This window comes from Melanotaenia boesemani, chromosome 11 (assembly GCF_017639745.1).
Source record: "Melanotaenia boesemani isolate fMelBoe1 chromosome 11, fMelBoe1.pri, whole genome shotgun sequence".
Classification (NCBI taxonomy): domain Eukaryota; kingdom Metazoa; phylum Chordata; class Actinopteri; order Atheriniformes; family Melanotaeniidae; genus Melanotaenia; species Melanotaenia boesemani.
This window is the reverse complement of record NC_055692.1, coordinates 14,782,567-14,800,680: the sequence shown is the minus strand read 5'-3', so window position 1 is coordinate 14,800,680 and position 18,114 is coordinate 14,782,567. Positions and strand designations below refer to the sequence as shown.

Genomic DNA, 18,114 nt, shown 5'->3' with positions numbered 1-18,114 from the left:
TTTTACTGCACTGATTTGTGTAAATTAGGTTATCTTATGGTTTTTATTTTAGATGAGAAATACGGAATAGAAATTAATAGTTGTGTTGCTTGAAGTTATGGCAGTCAATAAGTAATGGTGTGTGTGCATTAACAGATGCTGTAACATTTATTATTATTATGTTTTTATTATTTAAGGATAACTATATTATTAGGAATAACAATTTTGTCTCTGTTGCTGCTGTTGATAGTAAAATTTTTAGTAATCTAATAGACAAAAAAAATCAACTGTTTCATCAGTTTTTTGTGTACATCTGCCCCTGTGCTCCACCATTGCTGTACTCTCACCTTGCTCTTTGTCTTAGCTGACATACAGCTGTTTGGATGTGTCAATGGAGTACAGACGCTACACATTTTTCTCTCCCACACACAAACAACAGTTTTTTTGTTCCATTTTAGTTTCAAATACCTCTCTCTTTCCAAGACTTATGGCTGGTACAGGAGCAAAACTGCTACCAGTGAGACCTTAGTTCGAACACTACTGCGGGTCTCTTTGGGTATCAGACATTATTTGAATTGAGGGGGGTTTATTATACATCTTCCAGAGAAGACTGTACTGGTAATACAATGAGTAAAGTAAATCTTTTTCTACCTTTTTTCCAGACCAACAGAAGCACCAGTAGCGAGCAGGACTATCCTGCAGGACAATGATGTTTTGCAAAATGAAAAAGAAAGGTGAAAAGATTAAACTGAGACTGATCAGAGATCTGCTTTTGTTTGAGGAGTTGCCTCTTTTTTTTGGGAAGGGAACAACAGATTGTGGGAGGAAGAGTAGGAGGAGAAATGGTAAGAGGGAGGCGAGGGAGGCATCCGCTGGAGACAGTCAGATTTGCAGCTTGCGTCAAAGCACAAAGTGCCAGAGATTAATTAAACTTCCCGTTTTGGAGGTGTGTGTATGTGGGAACAAATATGACTCAGAGGGCTGATGAGTAGGAGAGAAAACATGTTAATTGCCTTCTTGATTAATGCCAAATTACAGGAACATAGTATTTTACATATCATATTCCCCACCTTTTGTAAATGTATATATAAAGAAAAAAGTCTTGGGGTTGAGACGAAAAGCTACCAGTAGTGATCAGTAGCAGCAAAACACATGCATCATACAAGCCAACTGAAAGTTCAGCTTGTGCGCATGTGCATTTTTCTTTGCCTTTTCTTTTTCTTGTCCACTTTAAGTCCTTCCCCACTGCTAAGGCCACTGTGTGTTCTTTTTCAGCTTAACCTCTGACTTTCAGCCTGGTGTGACCCCACGCTGCTTTGTGATTGGCCTAGAGATTGTGAACTTGAAGGTCAAGGGGGGAACACGAGTTAGAGAAAGAGCAGCTACTTGGGTCAACCTGTCCTGACAACCAGCAGCTGATTAAACACACTCAAAAATAAATGTTTGCATAACTAGGCATGGACAAATATTTAGGGAGAAGAACCCATGCTAACATGTAACTGTAATTAGCTAACACAGTATGAATTAGGCACTCAGAAGTGATTGTTTTCTAAATGGGCTCTGATGAGTTGTAATGCATTAGACACACTGTTCGTATTTGTTCCCATTATACTCCTGCTGGTAAACACTGCCTGACAATCGGCCTCTTGTATCAGCAATACATTATTAATACAATAGATTCCAACAGCCATTGCTGCAAGGTCAAAACTTCAGAATCTTTGAGTTTCTCTGTTATTTTTATTTACTTTTTCCACTCTTTTAGCATCTGACTTTAAAAACCTCTCCCTATGCTTTGATTCCTGATTAGGCTGAAGACTGATTGCAGCAGCCAGATAAACAAACACATAAACACATGCAAATACACAGCCTCCTTCTGTTATCTGTCGCTGCTGTGGTTGTTGATTAGAGCAGCTGTTAAATCGAAGAAGCAAAGAAAGTGCAGCACTAACGATTAAATTACAGATAGACGGTTAAAACTGCCGGTCATTGTGGAGGTCATCTGTCTGTGACCAGCACTGAGATCATTGCAGAGCTGCAGCGAAAGCAGGTGTGACATCATTTGAGGAAACGGTAGAGCAACATGCAGCTCGGTTGCACAAGTTGAAAGGGCAACATGTGAGTCATAGATGACCTTTCAGTATCTTCTGTGTGTCTGTTTGTGTTCCAACCCATTACCCAAAATGGGTTTACAAATCCTGTGTCAGCAGGCTGTTTTTCGTGTACCTTGTGAACCCACAAGATTGCAATATCATTTCTTCACAGTGAATGATTGTATTTAAAGCTTCCTCTCATTACTGCTTTATCTTCTACTAAAGTCTCCCACACATGTCTCTGCAAGCACAGATTACAGCTGAGAGGGGCCTCCTGCTAACATGTGACTTATGATCATTAAATTAAATCAACTCTTTACTTTGCTGTGCACAGAATGCAGCTTGAGTTAAAACTGAAAGTGCATTTTAAGGATTTATTATTCCCAAGCTGCAATGAGTTTATTTTAAATCTTTTGTTTTTTTTTCTCAGATTAGCTGTTTTATTTCTGAACCTTCCCTCTAGTTGCACATTACATTTTTGCAGCTTTTCCTACTAATTAGAAGTGTTCACGCTGTCATATCTGTCTCTCATATCAAGACGTGGACATGCCAATGCAGTTTGGGCAAATCGATGCCTGGTTCCTTAAATCAAGTGTAACATAAAGACAGAAAAGAAGAATATAAAGGAAGGGGAGGTGGGGTTAATTGCAGGATCCAGAGTTTGCCCCATTGAAAGAGGGAGTGAAAAGGAGTTGGTATGGAGACGGGTAACAGACAGTCCTGGAGACAGAGGCAATGCAAGAGAGAAAGGGAGGGATTTAAGGGAAAGAAAGAGTGAAACCTTAGCACCTGAGGCGTGGGCTGAGGCCTTTAGCTGCTGGTGCCAGAATGTGTTTTTATGAGCCTGTGGTCAGACAGAAATAAAAGGCAGTCGAGCTGCTCAATGGCAACACGCACACATGCAGACACGATTCAATGGCCTCTCAGAAATCACAGTTTGGTTTTATAATGTCACAGTTAGTCAATGTCTCCAGCCCCCTTAATGCTGTGTGACTGAACAAGCAGGATATTTTCCCCAGTGGGACAGAAAAAGGAGCAGGTATTACCAGTACATCTGTATTCCTTTAAAGCCTAGTCGGTTCTAGTCAAACTTTACTCATAATGTAACAAGTAGAACATTTGACTCAAGGGGCTTTATGATCTGTACTGTATCCTTTATCCTTAGGGAAAAAATGGTTATTATTTAAATTGATCCTTTGGTTGATTTTATATTTTATTGATGTATTAATATATATATATTGATTTTATATTATATATATATATATATATATATATATATATATATATATATATATATATATATATATATATATATATATATTTATCTTAGGGATGTGCATGACTAGTCAACTAATCAATTAGTTCACTAGTTGTGCAAAGTTGGCAGCTTTTTTAAAATTCGCCATTTTGTTTGGAGGAGTTATGTCTCATTGTGCAGAGACATGGTGGTGTTTACAGTGCTATGTAAAAAGGACAGCGTGGCCCCAATGTAACGTCATCTGACCGTTGTAATGTGTCGTTTATCAGCTGTTATGCATGTCAGATCCACCAGACGAGGCAAACCATAATACTCAAGTCATCTGGGAAGAGGCAGGCAAACACAAAATATGAATTAAGGAGCCAGTAGAAATCCGAAAGTGGGCCCAAAACACCATCAACAGTGATGAAAAAGCATTTATGCCCTCACACAGAGACCATTAGGTTGCAAGGGCAACCTGGAGAAGGTCAGGTTCGTCATGTGGGCCTTGTCTATGAATAACAGCTGATGAATGACATGTTACAGCGGTCAGGTGACGCTTCTGGTCAGAGTTGAGATGAAATAGTTTATATTTACAAAGGAAGATTAAATGATCCTTTTTGAGCCAGAAGATCCTCAAGACAAGCCTATAGTACTGAGCAGTTAATAATTTATATTACCTTATTTGGAGGTAACACAAAAGTATTGTGTGGTAATGCAAAACTTAACCTCTGACTAAGGTTGGCATTAATGAATTAAAGTTGTAAATTATGTAGGAATGATCAGAATAGTTGTCTATTTTGATTGTGAGAATGTGAGAATTTTAACTATGAGTAAGGCTAAAATATTACATATTACGTAAAAGAAAAAAAAAAAATCCTGTGTCCCGTCAGGGGCTCCCACACAATATTAAAAAAATATAACAATGTTAAAAAAAAACAAAAAACATTTGTTTATGGAACACATGCAATATACAAATAACATCTCGTACAATTTCTTGGAGATAAAGCATTTTTTTTCCATCCCGTTATTGATGGCGTCATGATGACATCACAACTAATCAACCAATCGTTTTTGAAAGGCCTGACTAGTTGACTTCAAAAATCAGCAGAAATGTGTATCTTGAAAAAACTGGAACGGTGGAATGCTTGTGTAGCATGCCTTCTTCTGCCTGGAAACATATGGGAGTTGTTTTAGGAAATAAATGATGTCCTTGTTTCTTGATTCTTGTTTGATGCAGGATTGTAGCTGCTTAACAGTCCTGAGTCTCGGTTTCATGATGCATCAAATATTTTCTAATATAAATTTTTGCTCGCAACTTTTACAAGCAGGACATTTTTTTAATCTTTTATCTCTTTTCTTCTGTCATCCATACTCTCACTCTTACAGTTACCTACACCCAAGCTACCTTAAAGCACACTTTCAATCACAGATTTAAAATTTCATTACCTTAAAAGCCGTTATTCAGATATAATGGCAGTAATGCTGATGTAACCACAAGCTTTAATAATCAGGCTCCAAGCAGATTGTGACAGTGTGAGAATTTTAACTATGAGTACTTTCTAAACTCCATGAGTTGTTTGAGCTCTGTTGGTAATTGCTGTAAGACTTCTGCACCAGGAGATTTTTATCTTGTATTCCAGAGAAGATACCTTTCTATAAATGCACTACTGGAAAGATGAGGTTTTACCTTCTTTGACAATTTGACAAAACAGAAAATGTTAATTACATGTGAGAAAATAAATGTCACTGTTGAGGTGGTTTGACATACCTACACAAAGTATTAGATATCTAGCATCTTTAGAATGCCAATCTGTTAGATGTGAAAGAAGATGTTTGTAGATGTGAATGTGCTAAAAATGCAGGCCAATAGGTTGTTTATTGATTATAAGTTATGAAAATATCCGTTTTTATCTTCAATTAAAATGCTAAATAAATAAATAAATAAATAAAAGTAGGGTAAATTAATTATATTAACTGATTGCCGCATCAATATTCACATGAATCCATGTGGCAATTTAAAGTTTAACCTTTTACACATTTTTGATGCATCCTAAAGCTACAACAGAATGAGCCTCAGTATGTAGGCAGTGTGTGAAAGCATGTCTCAGATTTCCAGTCTATACTAAATCTAACTAAATCTCCAACGGCTCTTCAGCAGTGTTGGGTAGTAACGCATTACTCTAACTTAATTTTGCTAGTAACTAATACTATAATGCATTACTCTCTAAATAAAGTAACTCAGTAACCATTACCAATTTGCCCGTTACAAGCCAAATTAGTACATTTTGGCCATCAACAAGGAGCTTCTTCCTGTTTACTGCTGTGATTAAGCACAACATGGGCAGTGTTGCAAAGTCCGCTTGATGGGCTTGTATTTCTCTGCAGTCGCTTGTAAATATGTGCGCAACTTCGCTTGACAGAGACAAGAGAGACATGCAGTGAATGCCCGCGAATAACTAAGGTAATATGTAAATAAAAAATTTATAACAAAGAGTAGGAGAAGTATAGTGCATTGAAGGGATGCAGTATAGATTTAATTTTTGAGCAGCTGTTATAGTACTTTTTATTTCTATTTATTAATTTCAAATAATCTGCTTGCCTGACTTAAAAAAATTAGTGTTGAGAATTTACTTTGTGTTTGAGATTGTTTTATATTTTGTACAAGACTGTAATTAGGCTATAAGGATATTAATGGGAGAATTTTTAGGAATGTTTTTTTTTTACAAAAGTAACTAGAAAGTTACTTTTAACAGTAATGCTTTACTTTTTGAAGTAAGTAATCAACAAAGTAACAGTTTTTTTTAATTATCGAGTAACTGTAACTAGTCACTTTTTTCAGTAACTAGCACAACACGGATCGTTAGTCATGTGTGCAACTACTCACGTGAGAGTTTATGATGAGTTGTTGAAAATAAGTTTTAATTAAAAACAATAGAAAGAAAAAAGAAAACAGAAAAATAAAAACAAAATTATTAAACCAGATGTAGAAAAATGTAAAAGAATTGTACTTTACTAAAGCCTTTTTTCCATTGCATGAATTTGATAGAAAAAAAAAAAAAGAAAAAGAGATTAAGGAATTTGGTTCCAGCTCTGGAATCTTTGAGCTGGAATCTTCATGTTTTAAAGTGTTTCTGCATGAAAACCTTTTAGGAATAAAAAATAACCGAAGAGAAAGTGGATTAAACGTGTTAGTGCTACTACAGCTTTGCTGCTTGGACCTTAAACATATGTGGAAAGCATTCAACCTTTACTTTGAGTCACAATCCTCATGATTTTCACCATATCAAATTCTGTTTGTGATTAAAAAAAAATTATAACCAAATGTTTGTTAGTTTCTTTCTATATTACATTGTATTGACTTTATTATATACACACAGTGTGGGAGGTGTATTATCATGAATAATTGCCACAGTGCTACTTAGAAATCTCACCCAACACAAGTGGCACAGTTTTATAGGTGAATGCAGAAAAGTTTCTTCATGTAAAAATTGAGGTGAAGGAAGTTAGAGGGGTAGGTACTGCAGTAAGACTTTCTCTTACTTGTTGTCATTGTACAGGTCGAATCCATCTTTGCTTTGTGATATTTAAATTGCTCTGTAGGGAATCCTGCGGTCCATGGTTCAAATATCGGCCATTTTGTTTGGCCCTGCAATGGGCTGGTAACCCTGTACCCTGCCTTTTGTCTAATTCAAATCAACTGGGAAAGCCTCCAGCCCCTGCAACCCTGCAATGGATGGATGCAATCCTGAGAATGTTTACCATTCATGTAGTGAGGTGGAAAATCCAGTATTTTCTTCTGAATTTAAGCCAGAGTAAAAGTAAAGTAGCATCGGGTTTTTAACTTTGGTAAATGTCCTTGGTTGTGTGGTTTTATTGAAATACAGGACACAGTTTGTGCTTATAATTGCTGTTGATGTCAGTGAATGCACCATGGACATGTTACATTTTATGAGGGAGACAATCATGTCCCCGTTTGTCGGTATGTGTAAAGTGTGTGCATGCCTGTGTGTCAGGATAATAATAACAATGTAAATTGGTTTCAAATGTATCATCATTGAGCAGGAATTTGTTTTTGGAGACACTGGTGCAGACATATTGATTACCACCATAGCAACAAAAATACATACAGCCAAAACAGGATCTCAGTCACCACAGAGGGATGGTGTGCGTGTGTGTGTGTGTGTGCATGTGTGTGCAAGAGCAGTGTTTATTACTGTGTACTCCTCACTTTTCAAAGGGCGGGAGAGTGAGAAGGATCATGGGTGGGCCCCAAAGAGACTCTTTGGAGATGGAGACGCCGCTCCAGAAAACATTCAGTGTTCACAAAATGGAGGGAGGAGGGATTCAGAGCAGCGAGTCAATAGAGGGTGAAGGAAAGACGGGATATCAGATGTTTTACAGAGTTAGATGATCATCTGTATTTGTGTGTGTAGCAGCAGGGGTAGTAATATTTGATTTGACTCTTGGCCAAGTCTGGGTGTTATTCCCTCAACTCCTGCAGCTGCTAGCAGGAATCCTTCCTGGTTTTTGGTCAAGTATTTCCCAGCAGCACTTAGGAGGTTGTTTACCAAATGAATACACTCCTCACTGACTATGTATCGCAGAAATAAAGCTATTCATCACATTCAAAGCGTGTTGGGTTTACCTGCATTGAAGGAAGGATGTGTTCTCCTTTGCACTCTGCTTCACTCAGTCACACACACACACACACACACGCACGCAGACACACACAAACTTCATACTCATTTTCACATTAGTCTCCATGGGGCCTCCAGCCATTAATTGCATCCCAGGCTGGGAGCAGAGGAAAAGTGTTGCTGGATGTGCTGGGTGTATCCAACAGAGAGGAAGGCAAGGCTGGGCACAGCTGTCCCCAGAGAAGGAAGCCACTCTCTCATATCCCTGCCCACATGGATTCTCAGAATACTTGTCTCTGAAGATGTTAGTCATCAGGACAAAACGGGCTGTTTCCATAAGATCTGCTTTAAAAAAAAAAAAAAAAACTTGTGTTAGCAAAAAAGAAAATCCAGGGATCACATAGTTCCTAAAAACATAATCCCTTTCCTTTTTTTCTTAGTTTCCAGTCTCCAACATCGCCGCAATTTAGGATTTTACTTGCCATCATTACAAAAAGAAATGATCTGAAAAGGATCTTTTTTGCTTGTGTGTTCCTGAACGGTGTGCTTTTCTTGGGTTCGAAAAAAAAAAGAAATGGCAGCTTAATTTATCTGTTTCCTTCCCATCTCTGCCTTTTATTTAAATCCTAATATTTCATTCATCTGCTTTTTGCTGATTTTTTAATATTTCCCAGTGGTACAAAAATCACCTCATTTTCCATATTTATTTAATAACCATTTCAGATGTGTTATATTGCACAACCTATGTGGCTGTTTCAACCGCTAGATTAATTGTCTGATTTCTACTGATATGATTTTTTTATCAAGGCAGTCACAGCATAGAAAAGAAAATTAAACTGGTAGAAAATAATGTAAATGTGCGTATGAGTGAGTAAGCAATATTCAGTATTTAAATGAGTCTGCTACTCCTGATAACTCTGCTATTTGAAGCTGCTTATGGAGGATGTAATTATTATATTTATTCGTTTATTTTTTGCTCATGATGTTTAATAATGTGTCTCAGTGTGTTTATGAGGGCACTTGCATTAATATAAATGATTTTGTCTCCTTAGTTGTCATCAGAGCAGCTCGTGATGCTTTTGGAGCTTCTGCTAGAAGAATCGGAGCTGAGCGTGGCATCAATGCACGCTCTGCAGAAAACCTACAGTCTCCAGGAACAAGACGCTGAGGTAAGACCTCACACGCACATAGTAACAAATGTACACATGCTCAGACAAGTGAGTATGTGTAACCAAGCTCTACAACCTCCTCTTGTCATAAAAAGTAGAAGTTTTTCTCTCTGTTTCAATCCCAAGGTGCAGCACTTAGTGATGTGTAGTAAATTGTGCCTAAACAGCAGCTCTGTTCTTTACAGCTGACTAAATCCCACAAGTATTCACTTCATGTTTTAGTACTGAAGAAAATTATTTATAGGTACTATTAAAAGTGTTTGTGCATGTGTGTTTTTATGCTTGTGGCATATGTGTATGTGAGCAGTTTCGGGCTTCTATACTGCATGATGCTACCTCTCAGTACAGAAGCACAAGTGTGAAAAAACAGCTGTAAATTGTCAAAGCTAACCTTCATCGTTAACACATGGCTTGTCTTGAAAAGAAAAATTTGATACATATTTAGGTTTTTACAAGTTCCTATTAATTATACGAGCTGTTTTGTTGGGGCAGTGATGTATATAATGGGGCTCAGATGTCCTGTTGTGCAAAGTCAGTCGAGTAGTTGCTATATTGAATCCAGGCTGCTAAAGCTGCACTTAAATATTTTTATTTAAATCTCACAGTCTGGCTATTTGATCAAGTAACACAAAAATGTATCATTAATGTTCTTATCCGTTTAATTTGCTGAATCGCTTTAGTAATTGACCTTGTGGTCACAAAGTGAGGCTGCTTTGTATTTGGCCTTGACTGCAGCTTTAGATTCAGGCCTCTCTGGAAGATGAAAGTAGCTTCTCATCTGGAATTGCCCGGGAAAAAAAAACTTTCAGTGTTTGCTAAAAATTACACAGGAATCATTATTCAGAAGAAAAACACACACACTTACACAAACACCCGCACACCTGCACATACCTGTCCAAAGGTAATGGCCCACTCCTAATGTTAGTAATCTCATTCAGAGGAGGTTAATCACCTTTGTCCCTCCTTATAAATGTGGTCATTTATTTTCCCCGCTGTCTGGATCTTGTTTTCATCCTTTTCTTTCACCACTCAGTTCTGCTTTGTGTGGTACCACCTTCTTTTCAGGTGATTGATAATTGGTCTGTTAAAAAAAAAAAAAAAAAAAAACTTGGATAAACACAGAACTGAATGCAGCTCAGTCTGTATCACCCCTCAGTGTTTATCTCACAGAGAATAGAAGCTTTTTAGAGTGATATGACTGGCTGGTATGACTTCTGAAAGGCCGTTAGTAATACAGTAATTCATGGTGGAAGCTCTGATATGGCAGCATATTATAAAGCTGAGCAACCTACAATAAACTTTCTATTGAGGATTATATTTAGTATCATCTTTGAAATAAGTAAAAAAGTCATATCAGGTTTATCGTGGTATTTAAAGTTGACATTTTCAAGAGCATCAGGGGCTCATATTAGATTGGAAACAAAACAGCTCCTGAAATGAGCAAGAAACTTGTCTCTTAAATAAAATCCTTGGAAAAGGTTCATAAGGGAGGCAATACTGTACCTTTCTGGCTTAATAAGTACCAATGGGTAAACAAGTTAAGAAAACAGAAATGAGCAAAATCATTTAAACTACTGACAGGTGAAGTGAATAAGTGCTGGGAAACCTTGGGACCACCCACTTAAACATTGTTACAAACTCTTCTGGTAGTGGCTCCTCCACCAGAATACTGAACAACAAAAACTACCCAAATAAACCTAAAAGAACACAGCGAAATATCCAAAGCATTAAATTCAGCCTCCAAACTCCCCAGATTCCAATCTTGATCAAGCATACGTACAGATGCGTCTGAACAAGCCCGATCTGCACAGAAACCCATCACAAAGAACCCACCAAACGGACTCCAATGTCCTCAAACCAGACACCACAGGACTCCACCAGAGGTTACATGTCCATGTCTCAACTGGTTGAAGCTGTTCAGACGACCAAATTGGACCTACACAGCATGAGGAAGATGGTTTTATAGCGGACTTGTGCGTTTAGATTGCATAGTGAAAAAAGAAAGATTAAAAAACGGAGGAAGACGCAGAAAATTTAATACTTTTTGACAAGTTAGATGGGCAGATGCCACTCTCATGCCTGCAAACTATAGAGACCAGATAGAGCCGGGTCCTGCCTAAAGGTTTAAAATATGCCTCATAGCACCTTTAATTTCCCCAAATTTTACTTTTTGGCAAAGTCCAACAAGCTATAAAATCTTCCAAATTCCTGGTCCAAACCATAACGCCATTCTTGCATTTTGATTCCCTGCATGTTTTAGTTTTATGAGAATCAGACTATATGAGATGTGGAAGCTGGTTCGTCATGGTAAGCACACATACACACACCAAGTACTTAAGCAACAGTTGTGGCGTTTGTGTGTGTTAAAATTGGTGGTCGAGGAGAGTGAAGGCGGGGCAGTGGTGCAGTAATAAATGAAAGAATGTCACTGTGTAATTGCATGCACTGTAGAGATTGGGGCCCTGCAAGAGGAAACATGGTAAAAAACATAAAGGTGGTGGGGGGGGGGGCAGGCAGCTGCTCTGCCCCAGGGCTCTCCCCAGGAATGTAACCCAGTGCAGGGAACAGCTGCTGGGAACAAGCAGGCCAGAAGGGCAAGGCTGACACAAGAGGTTCCACATACTGTACACAGTTGTATGCACACTTCTATCAATACAAAACACACTCATTCCCTCCTCATTCCCATATGATGAGGGGGTGGAGGGCCATTACACTTTAGCTGCTCTTTGAAACTTTGTCTGCTTTGGGATTTTTACTGAAAATAGCCGACCATTTATGGAACCTGAAAGCCCTTTTGAGACCACTTAAATTTAAACCTTTGTTTACTGGGTTGCAGAAGTAATGTGAGGATTTAAACAAGGAGCCTTGCTTTGTCTCTGAAATGGTGCAAACAAATTCTATTAAGAGATGTTATCCGTTAAAAGAAGCTTTTAGATGCATTAGTTTTGCCCCTTTCAAAAATAAAACATCTGAAAATGAATATCTGTGCATTACTTTGCCCAAAGCTTGAGCTGTTGAAATTATATCAGTCACTAAAAATCCCACGCTTGGTCACTGAACTCTCCAAAGGACTAGTTTATTATCCTGAGTGTATGGAGATGGTTAAAGACTGAAACACCCACAGAAAAAACAGCCAAGGGAAACCGTCAGGCTTTAAAGAAGTGACAGTGCTTTAAAAGATTTTTTATCTGAAATGTTTTATCACTCCTTTGCCTCTTTTATCATCTTGTCTTCCTCCTCCATGAGAGTACATCCATACACACACTCTCACACACACATACATGGACACCCACTCTTAACGTGTACGCTCAGAGCAGATGATGAAGGATGATGGGTGCACAGTTGTGGCAGGGACAGAGCCAGTCTCTGATCTCTCCTGTAACCGCGGCAACAGAACTCCTATTGATCCTCTGGGAGAAAGGCCAGGCATTAGCTTTCACACACACTTACAGTAAAATGCATCTATACACACACTGTGAACACACGCAGTCAAGACAAATAAACTGATCTTTTAAAGATGAATTTTAGGTTGAGTTAAACCTGTGATTCTGCATGAAACTGTGGGAACTTTTTAAGAAAGAAATAACTAATTAAAATCTTCAAGTTGATGCAGCCAGTTCTTATCAGCTTTGATTATGCATTTTATATTACTGCTAACATAAAAAAAATGTCCCTTTCAATGACAAAAAAAAAAAAGTTTCCCATTAATGTTTGTGTTGTTTCGTTTCCAGGTTCGACATCGCTGGTGTGAGCTGGTGGTCAAGCATGCATACACTCATGCTTATGGAGATGTTGAGCACTTTCTGGTTCATGATCAGGTAAAAATACAAACACTTGTCTGTATTCCAGTGAAGGTAACATTTACAACACCAACAGAAAAGACTTATATTTATCCATATTTATATGTGTGTTGCAGGCTATGGGTGTATATCTCTATGGGGAGCTAATGGTTCAGGAGGATCCTGAGCAGCAGACTCTGGCTCGTCGCTGCCTCTCATTAGTCCAGGAAGAAATGGACCAATCGGCACGCAGAGTGGTGGAGGAAATGATCTTGTAATGCTGGAGGTGAAGCCTGATTTTCATGGTTCAATATGTCGTGTGTCAAGCTTTATTTTCTCTTCACTTTTCTGGTTCCAGCTTGTATGCACTCACTCCGAATGCCAGTTAGACTTCATTTTTCTGTTGCTGGTTCATTTCTTGCACCCATTTGCGACTTCAAATCAGTTTCGTCTCAGCTCACTGGAGACAAATATGTATTTAGTTATCTGCTCTGTGTTTGCTACAAGATATGTGGTGACAGGCGAGTGACTTACTTAAAATATATCAATTATAATGAAGCTCAGAAGGCTTCAGAAACATTGTCAGATGTCTAGGCTTGTTTATATTTCTCTGTATCGAGACTTTATCTCATAAACAATCCTGTGGTCTGCGATGGCGCCTGGAAAAAAAAAAGCTCTGTGTTGAATAGATCCTGATCCCATCTGCCCAAGCAGGCCGTCCACACTCAAGTCACTTGGCTACCTATGCTGCACATTCCTTGCTGAGCCCATTGAGTGTGCGTGTGTGTATACATGTGTGTTTCTAGAGTCCGAATGGGGCCTTTTCCGTGGTTTCACAGCAGCGCCGTCAGGATGTGTTTGTCAGAGAAGGAATTTGGGAATTTGTTCCTCAAACAAACGAGAGAGGGAAGACAGAAAAGGAGCGTAAACGGGTCAGTGAGCATTTTCTGAGGGGCTCAGGATGATCTCCACATGATGTGGAGTGATTTTTATATTGTCCACCCTAGAATTCCTGCTGTGTGTTGTATATGTATAACTGCAAATGTCAGCTAGTGGGTTTCTTGACCACTCTGAACTGTGAAGGGTTTATTGGTCTGACACTATATGAAGGAAAGAGGGAGAGAGCAGACAAGACAGTTTTTTGAAGTTTTTGATCTTTTCACAGGTGTCCTGTTTTACTGACATTACCCTTTGAATAACTGCAGTAGGCGGTTAAATAGATTTTGATCTGAGAATGTAAATACAACATCTGGTATTTAGGTTATTGATTACTGTAGAGCACTGTGTATAGGAGGCTGCTGCATCTTTCTTCCCTTTCAACTGAAACACCCCCTACCACTTATGCAACTTTTTTTAAACATATATTTAAAATACTTATGAGAATTTTTTAAATCATGTTTCTTTAATTTAATATGACTGACAGTAGAGACGGAGCCAGAGCCAGACATGCAACAAGTGTCCTTGCTGAATGTAATTAGGAAAACTGACATCTGACATTCAACACTAGATTGTGGAGAAAACTGCCCCTCTTTCTTTTTAAACCTTTTTATAAAGTATAAATATTTTTGGCTACATATTGGAAGCATCAGTAAAAGTTAGTGTTACCTTTTGTTATTTTGCTTTCAAAAACTCAGAAAATAAATAAGCCCTGTTTTTTTTTTAATAAAAAGTCAAAACATATGAAAAAGCTGAGGTGATTTGTGTAACTGACAGTCCAAAGATCAACAAGATTAAACTTTTTCTTTTATTTTTATTAAGACCTTCCTGAATGAGGATTACAGCCTTATGGTGAGAACAAGCATCAGAGAAACAGAAAAAGAGACACTGAAACTATGAATGATGAAAACTGAATGAATGAATGAATGAATGAAAGAAAAACAAAATAAAAACATTGCCCAATCTGAAAAGCATCCAGCTGTGAAATGTTACTTTAAAACTATTTAAAAACATCTTTAAACTAGCCCACTTATCATAAAAAATATTTTTTGAATGATATTGCAGACAAATACAAAACAGAACCTCAGTTCTCACCTTGGTGGAGGAGGAATATTGTTCAACAAGAAGGCACAGCGATTTTATATAATGTTAGAACACAAGTCTCTAAAATGAATAAACAGCCATTTGTTCTTTAGAAAATGCAAATATTACTAATGCTGCAGCTTTTATTGACATCTAGCTTCAAACACACTCTCACACATCCAGTTCAGTAATGCAGAGTAGGTGTTTGTAACCTTGGTCAACACATGCTGTGTTTTTAAGGAGCTGTTAAAAACCTGTCCACATCAACCTGAGTGACTTACAGCACTAAATCCTTTTTTAGACCTCAACGAAGCTGTCACAAGACAGGCTTTTATCTCCAGACACAAACACATACACACAGGTTTATGCATTTGCACGGGGTGTGAAAGGCTTTCTCGACAAGTGTTTGGCATCTGGTTCAGTTCTGAAAAATCTTTCTAACACGCGTACAGCTCACTCATCTCTCATCTGTCACTTCTCCTCTCTCAGGAGTACTGGGGAATGACGTGAAAGAAAAAGTCGAACGTTTCAGAGATTAATATCCCAACTTTTACTATTGCATCCCATTGGATTGACTCAAACAAGCCTGTGTAAACATCAGTTGATCGGCTGAGATCAGAGATCTCTCTCCAATTAAAATGATGGATGAACAGACCTCCTCACTGCCTTTTCATTTTGCACTAGAGGAAGGTGGATTTATGTTTCACTGCTCAGTTTGTGTTCCCCTATTGTCCTCTTTTAAGTAGAGCAGTCTTCCTGTACCCTTTTACACCCTCTTTCACACACACATTGTACAGTGGGATTAGTCTGAGGCGAGCTCAGAGGGTTTTAACTGAAAACAACATGTCTGTCAAGGCGCGCTCCCTGCTCTGTGTTTTTAAACCTTAAAAGCACAACCCTTTGGAAGAGTGGGGGTGGTCTCTCCCTTTCTTTTTTCCCTTCTCTGCACACCCTCTCGTTCTTTTCCTTCCCCTGGTACATGCCTCTGGAATCCCTCCTGATCCACTTAATGAGGGGCATATCGCCGAGTTATCCGAGCGTGGCGAATGGGAGACGAGGAGTGGGGTAACCAAGGAAATAGTGTGTGAGAGCGAGCCAGCGAAGATCTGGTCTTTCACGGCTGAGTTCTGATGGAAGACATAAGGGAGAAAAACAGGGAAGAAGAGAGAGAAAGTTTGTAGTTTCAGGGTGTTGTGGGTTTGTAGAGGACTGGACTTGGACTCACTGATGAGAGAAAAAAAAAAAACAAAAAACAAAAAACACACACACAGAAAGGAGAACTTGTTCTTTCATGTCTGGGTTGTGAGGGTTCCTGGCGTGCTGATTTGTGACTTATGATAAAAATCACATTGCCAGGGATTACCACACAGCCCTGACCCAGCCGGCTGCTATAGCAACCAGACACCTATATGCACACCCTAGAAACTTAAAGATTGAATAAGATGTGATTATCTTCGGGTGGATGTAATTATGTTTAAAGAGCTGCACACTTGAAAGTGTCTAGCTGAAAAAAATGATGATCAGTGTGTACACATCACTTAAATCCACAGGTTTTTGTATCCTCTCTCCAGCCAGACACAGAGCTTAGCTGATTGGTGAACAGTGATTGATTTCCTCTTTGTTCACAGTGGCTAAGTTCTGCACCTGAGGAGAGCATGACCCAGACAAGCAGACAATGAAAAGAAATGTGCCGTCAATTTTGTGCGTGTGGTTGTTAGAGCCTTATTTTCCCACCTTACTTATCCTTCTACTTTCTCCTCCTCTTCTTGCTCCTTTCTCAGACCTATGACAACTCCTCTAACCTTTCCCTTCTTCCACCCATTTGATCTCAGTGTTTCTTCCGTTTGGTCTTCTCTCTTCCAGAGCATGCCTGTAAAACCGTCTCACTCACTATGAAAAATTAAACACACCTGCCTTCTCGCAAATTCTAAACATTGTGCAATGTTACTAATGAGCACCACACTACGCCCTCCCACTTTGTGTGCTGTCCTTTCATCTTCCTCTCTGCTCCCACCCCTTTGTTGCTGCCTCCTCTTAATTACGTTTATGAAAGATAATCTTGCACATGATGCTCTTTGCAGACCATGGCCACGTCTTTCAGGGGACAGTATATGCTTGTAGTATGCATGAGGTCTGAGAAGACCCCCTATCTCTACTTATTGGCACTACACTAGTGGCCACAATCATTCTCAGCATCACTGTTTTTATCTCTACAACACTCTTTGCATGACATATGAAAGCAGACCGACAGTATGACTTTGCAGAAATACAAGCAAGTTGAACTGAAGCAGTAAAATTGATTTTTTTTTTTTGTAATACAGTAAATCAAATCTATGTATTTATTTGTAAAACCAGACTTTGGTTTGAGAATAAGTCTGTTTCTCAGCAAACTCTGCGCTTGATGAGTGATTTCCCCACTTTTTATGCAAGCATATTATAGTTTCCAAAAAAATCACATATCTTTTTCAAATCAGCTGCAGCTTTGCAGCAGGGGGAGTCACACGTAAACCCAGCATGTTTATTTCAATACCTTCTACCATTTCTGTGATTTGTCTTTCAAAGAGTTTGCTTAGAATTAGAAAGTAACACTATCTTGGATCTGGTGGGTGTTTAGTGAACATTTTATATGAATAGTTTGCAATTTGAGAATATTCCCAAACTTAGATGAGGAGACTCCTATAGTGTTAAACATAATGACAGCAGCCAATTAGCCCAACTTAGCATAAACACTGGAACCATGGGGAATAGACTGGCTGTGAGCAGTTTGCTAAATCTGCCTATAAGCACCTTGAAAGCTTCTTAGTTCACAAAGTTTCAATACAAAAGAAAAAAAAGAAGTCCAAACCGACTTTCTTCAGTCACTGTTGGATATTTAACAACTTCGCAGTGACGACAGGAATTCTGCGCAGCTTTAACAGCAAGATTTAGACTCAGATGAACTTTTCCTCTGAGGTTTCAGACTTTACGATAAGCCAAGTTAACCTGCTCACTTCCTCATTGCCAAAATGTCAGACTGTTCCTCTAACTTAGCAGTTTAGTCAGGATACAGCTGCGTAACCTGGTTAAAAAAGGTTGACTATCATAAAATCACTTCTCAAAAACCTTCCTTCAAGTACTTCGAGTGCCTGAGGTTTTAAACTTAAAATGACTTTGGCAGTGAAAAGTGTTGCTCAGGCATCCCAGGCTGATATGTATTGATTT

At 38.6% G+C, this 18,114-nt stretch overlaps 2 protein-coding genes across 4 annotated transcripts in view; one reads left to right on the top strand and one right to left on the bottom strand.

Moving 5' to 3' along the window:
- LOC121648720 (aminopeptidase O (putative)) overlaps positions 1-18,114 on the top strand; it is a 69,693-nt gene that overhangs the window by 48,661 nt on the left and 2,918 nt on the right. For all 3 annotated transcript variants that reach the window (XM_041999005.1, XM_041999006.1, XM_041999007.1), the window contains 3 exons: positions 8,999-9,115; positions 12,847-12,933; positions 13,032-13,180. In XM_041999005.1, the coding sequence (XP_041854939.1) occupies positions 8,999-9,115; positions 12,847-12,933; positions 13,032-13,172 (345 nt within the window). In that variant the 3' untranslated portion in view covers positions 13,173-13,180. The remainder of the gene's footprint in view (positions 1-8,998; positions 9,116-12,846; positions 12,934-13,031; positions 13,181-18,114) is intronic.
- Positions 16,013-18,114, bottom strand: part of fancc (FA complementation group C) — a 42,860-nt gene continuing 40,758 nt past the window's right edge. Inside the window, exon 16 of the mRNA XM_041999009.1 lies at positions 16,013-16,040. Within this exon, the coding sequence (XP_041854943.1) occupies positions 16,028-16,040 (13 nt within the window). The 3' untranslated portion in view covers positions 16,013-16,027. The remainder of the gene's footprint in view (positions 16,041-18,114) is intronic.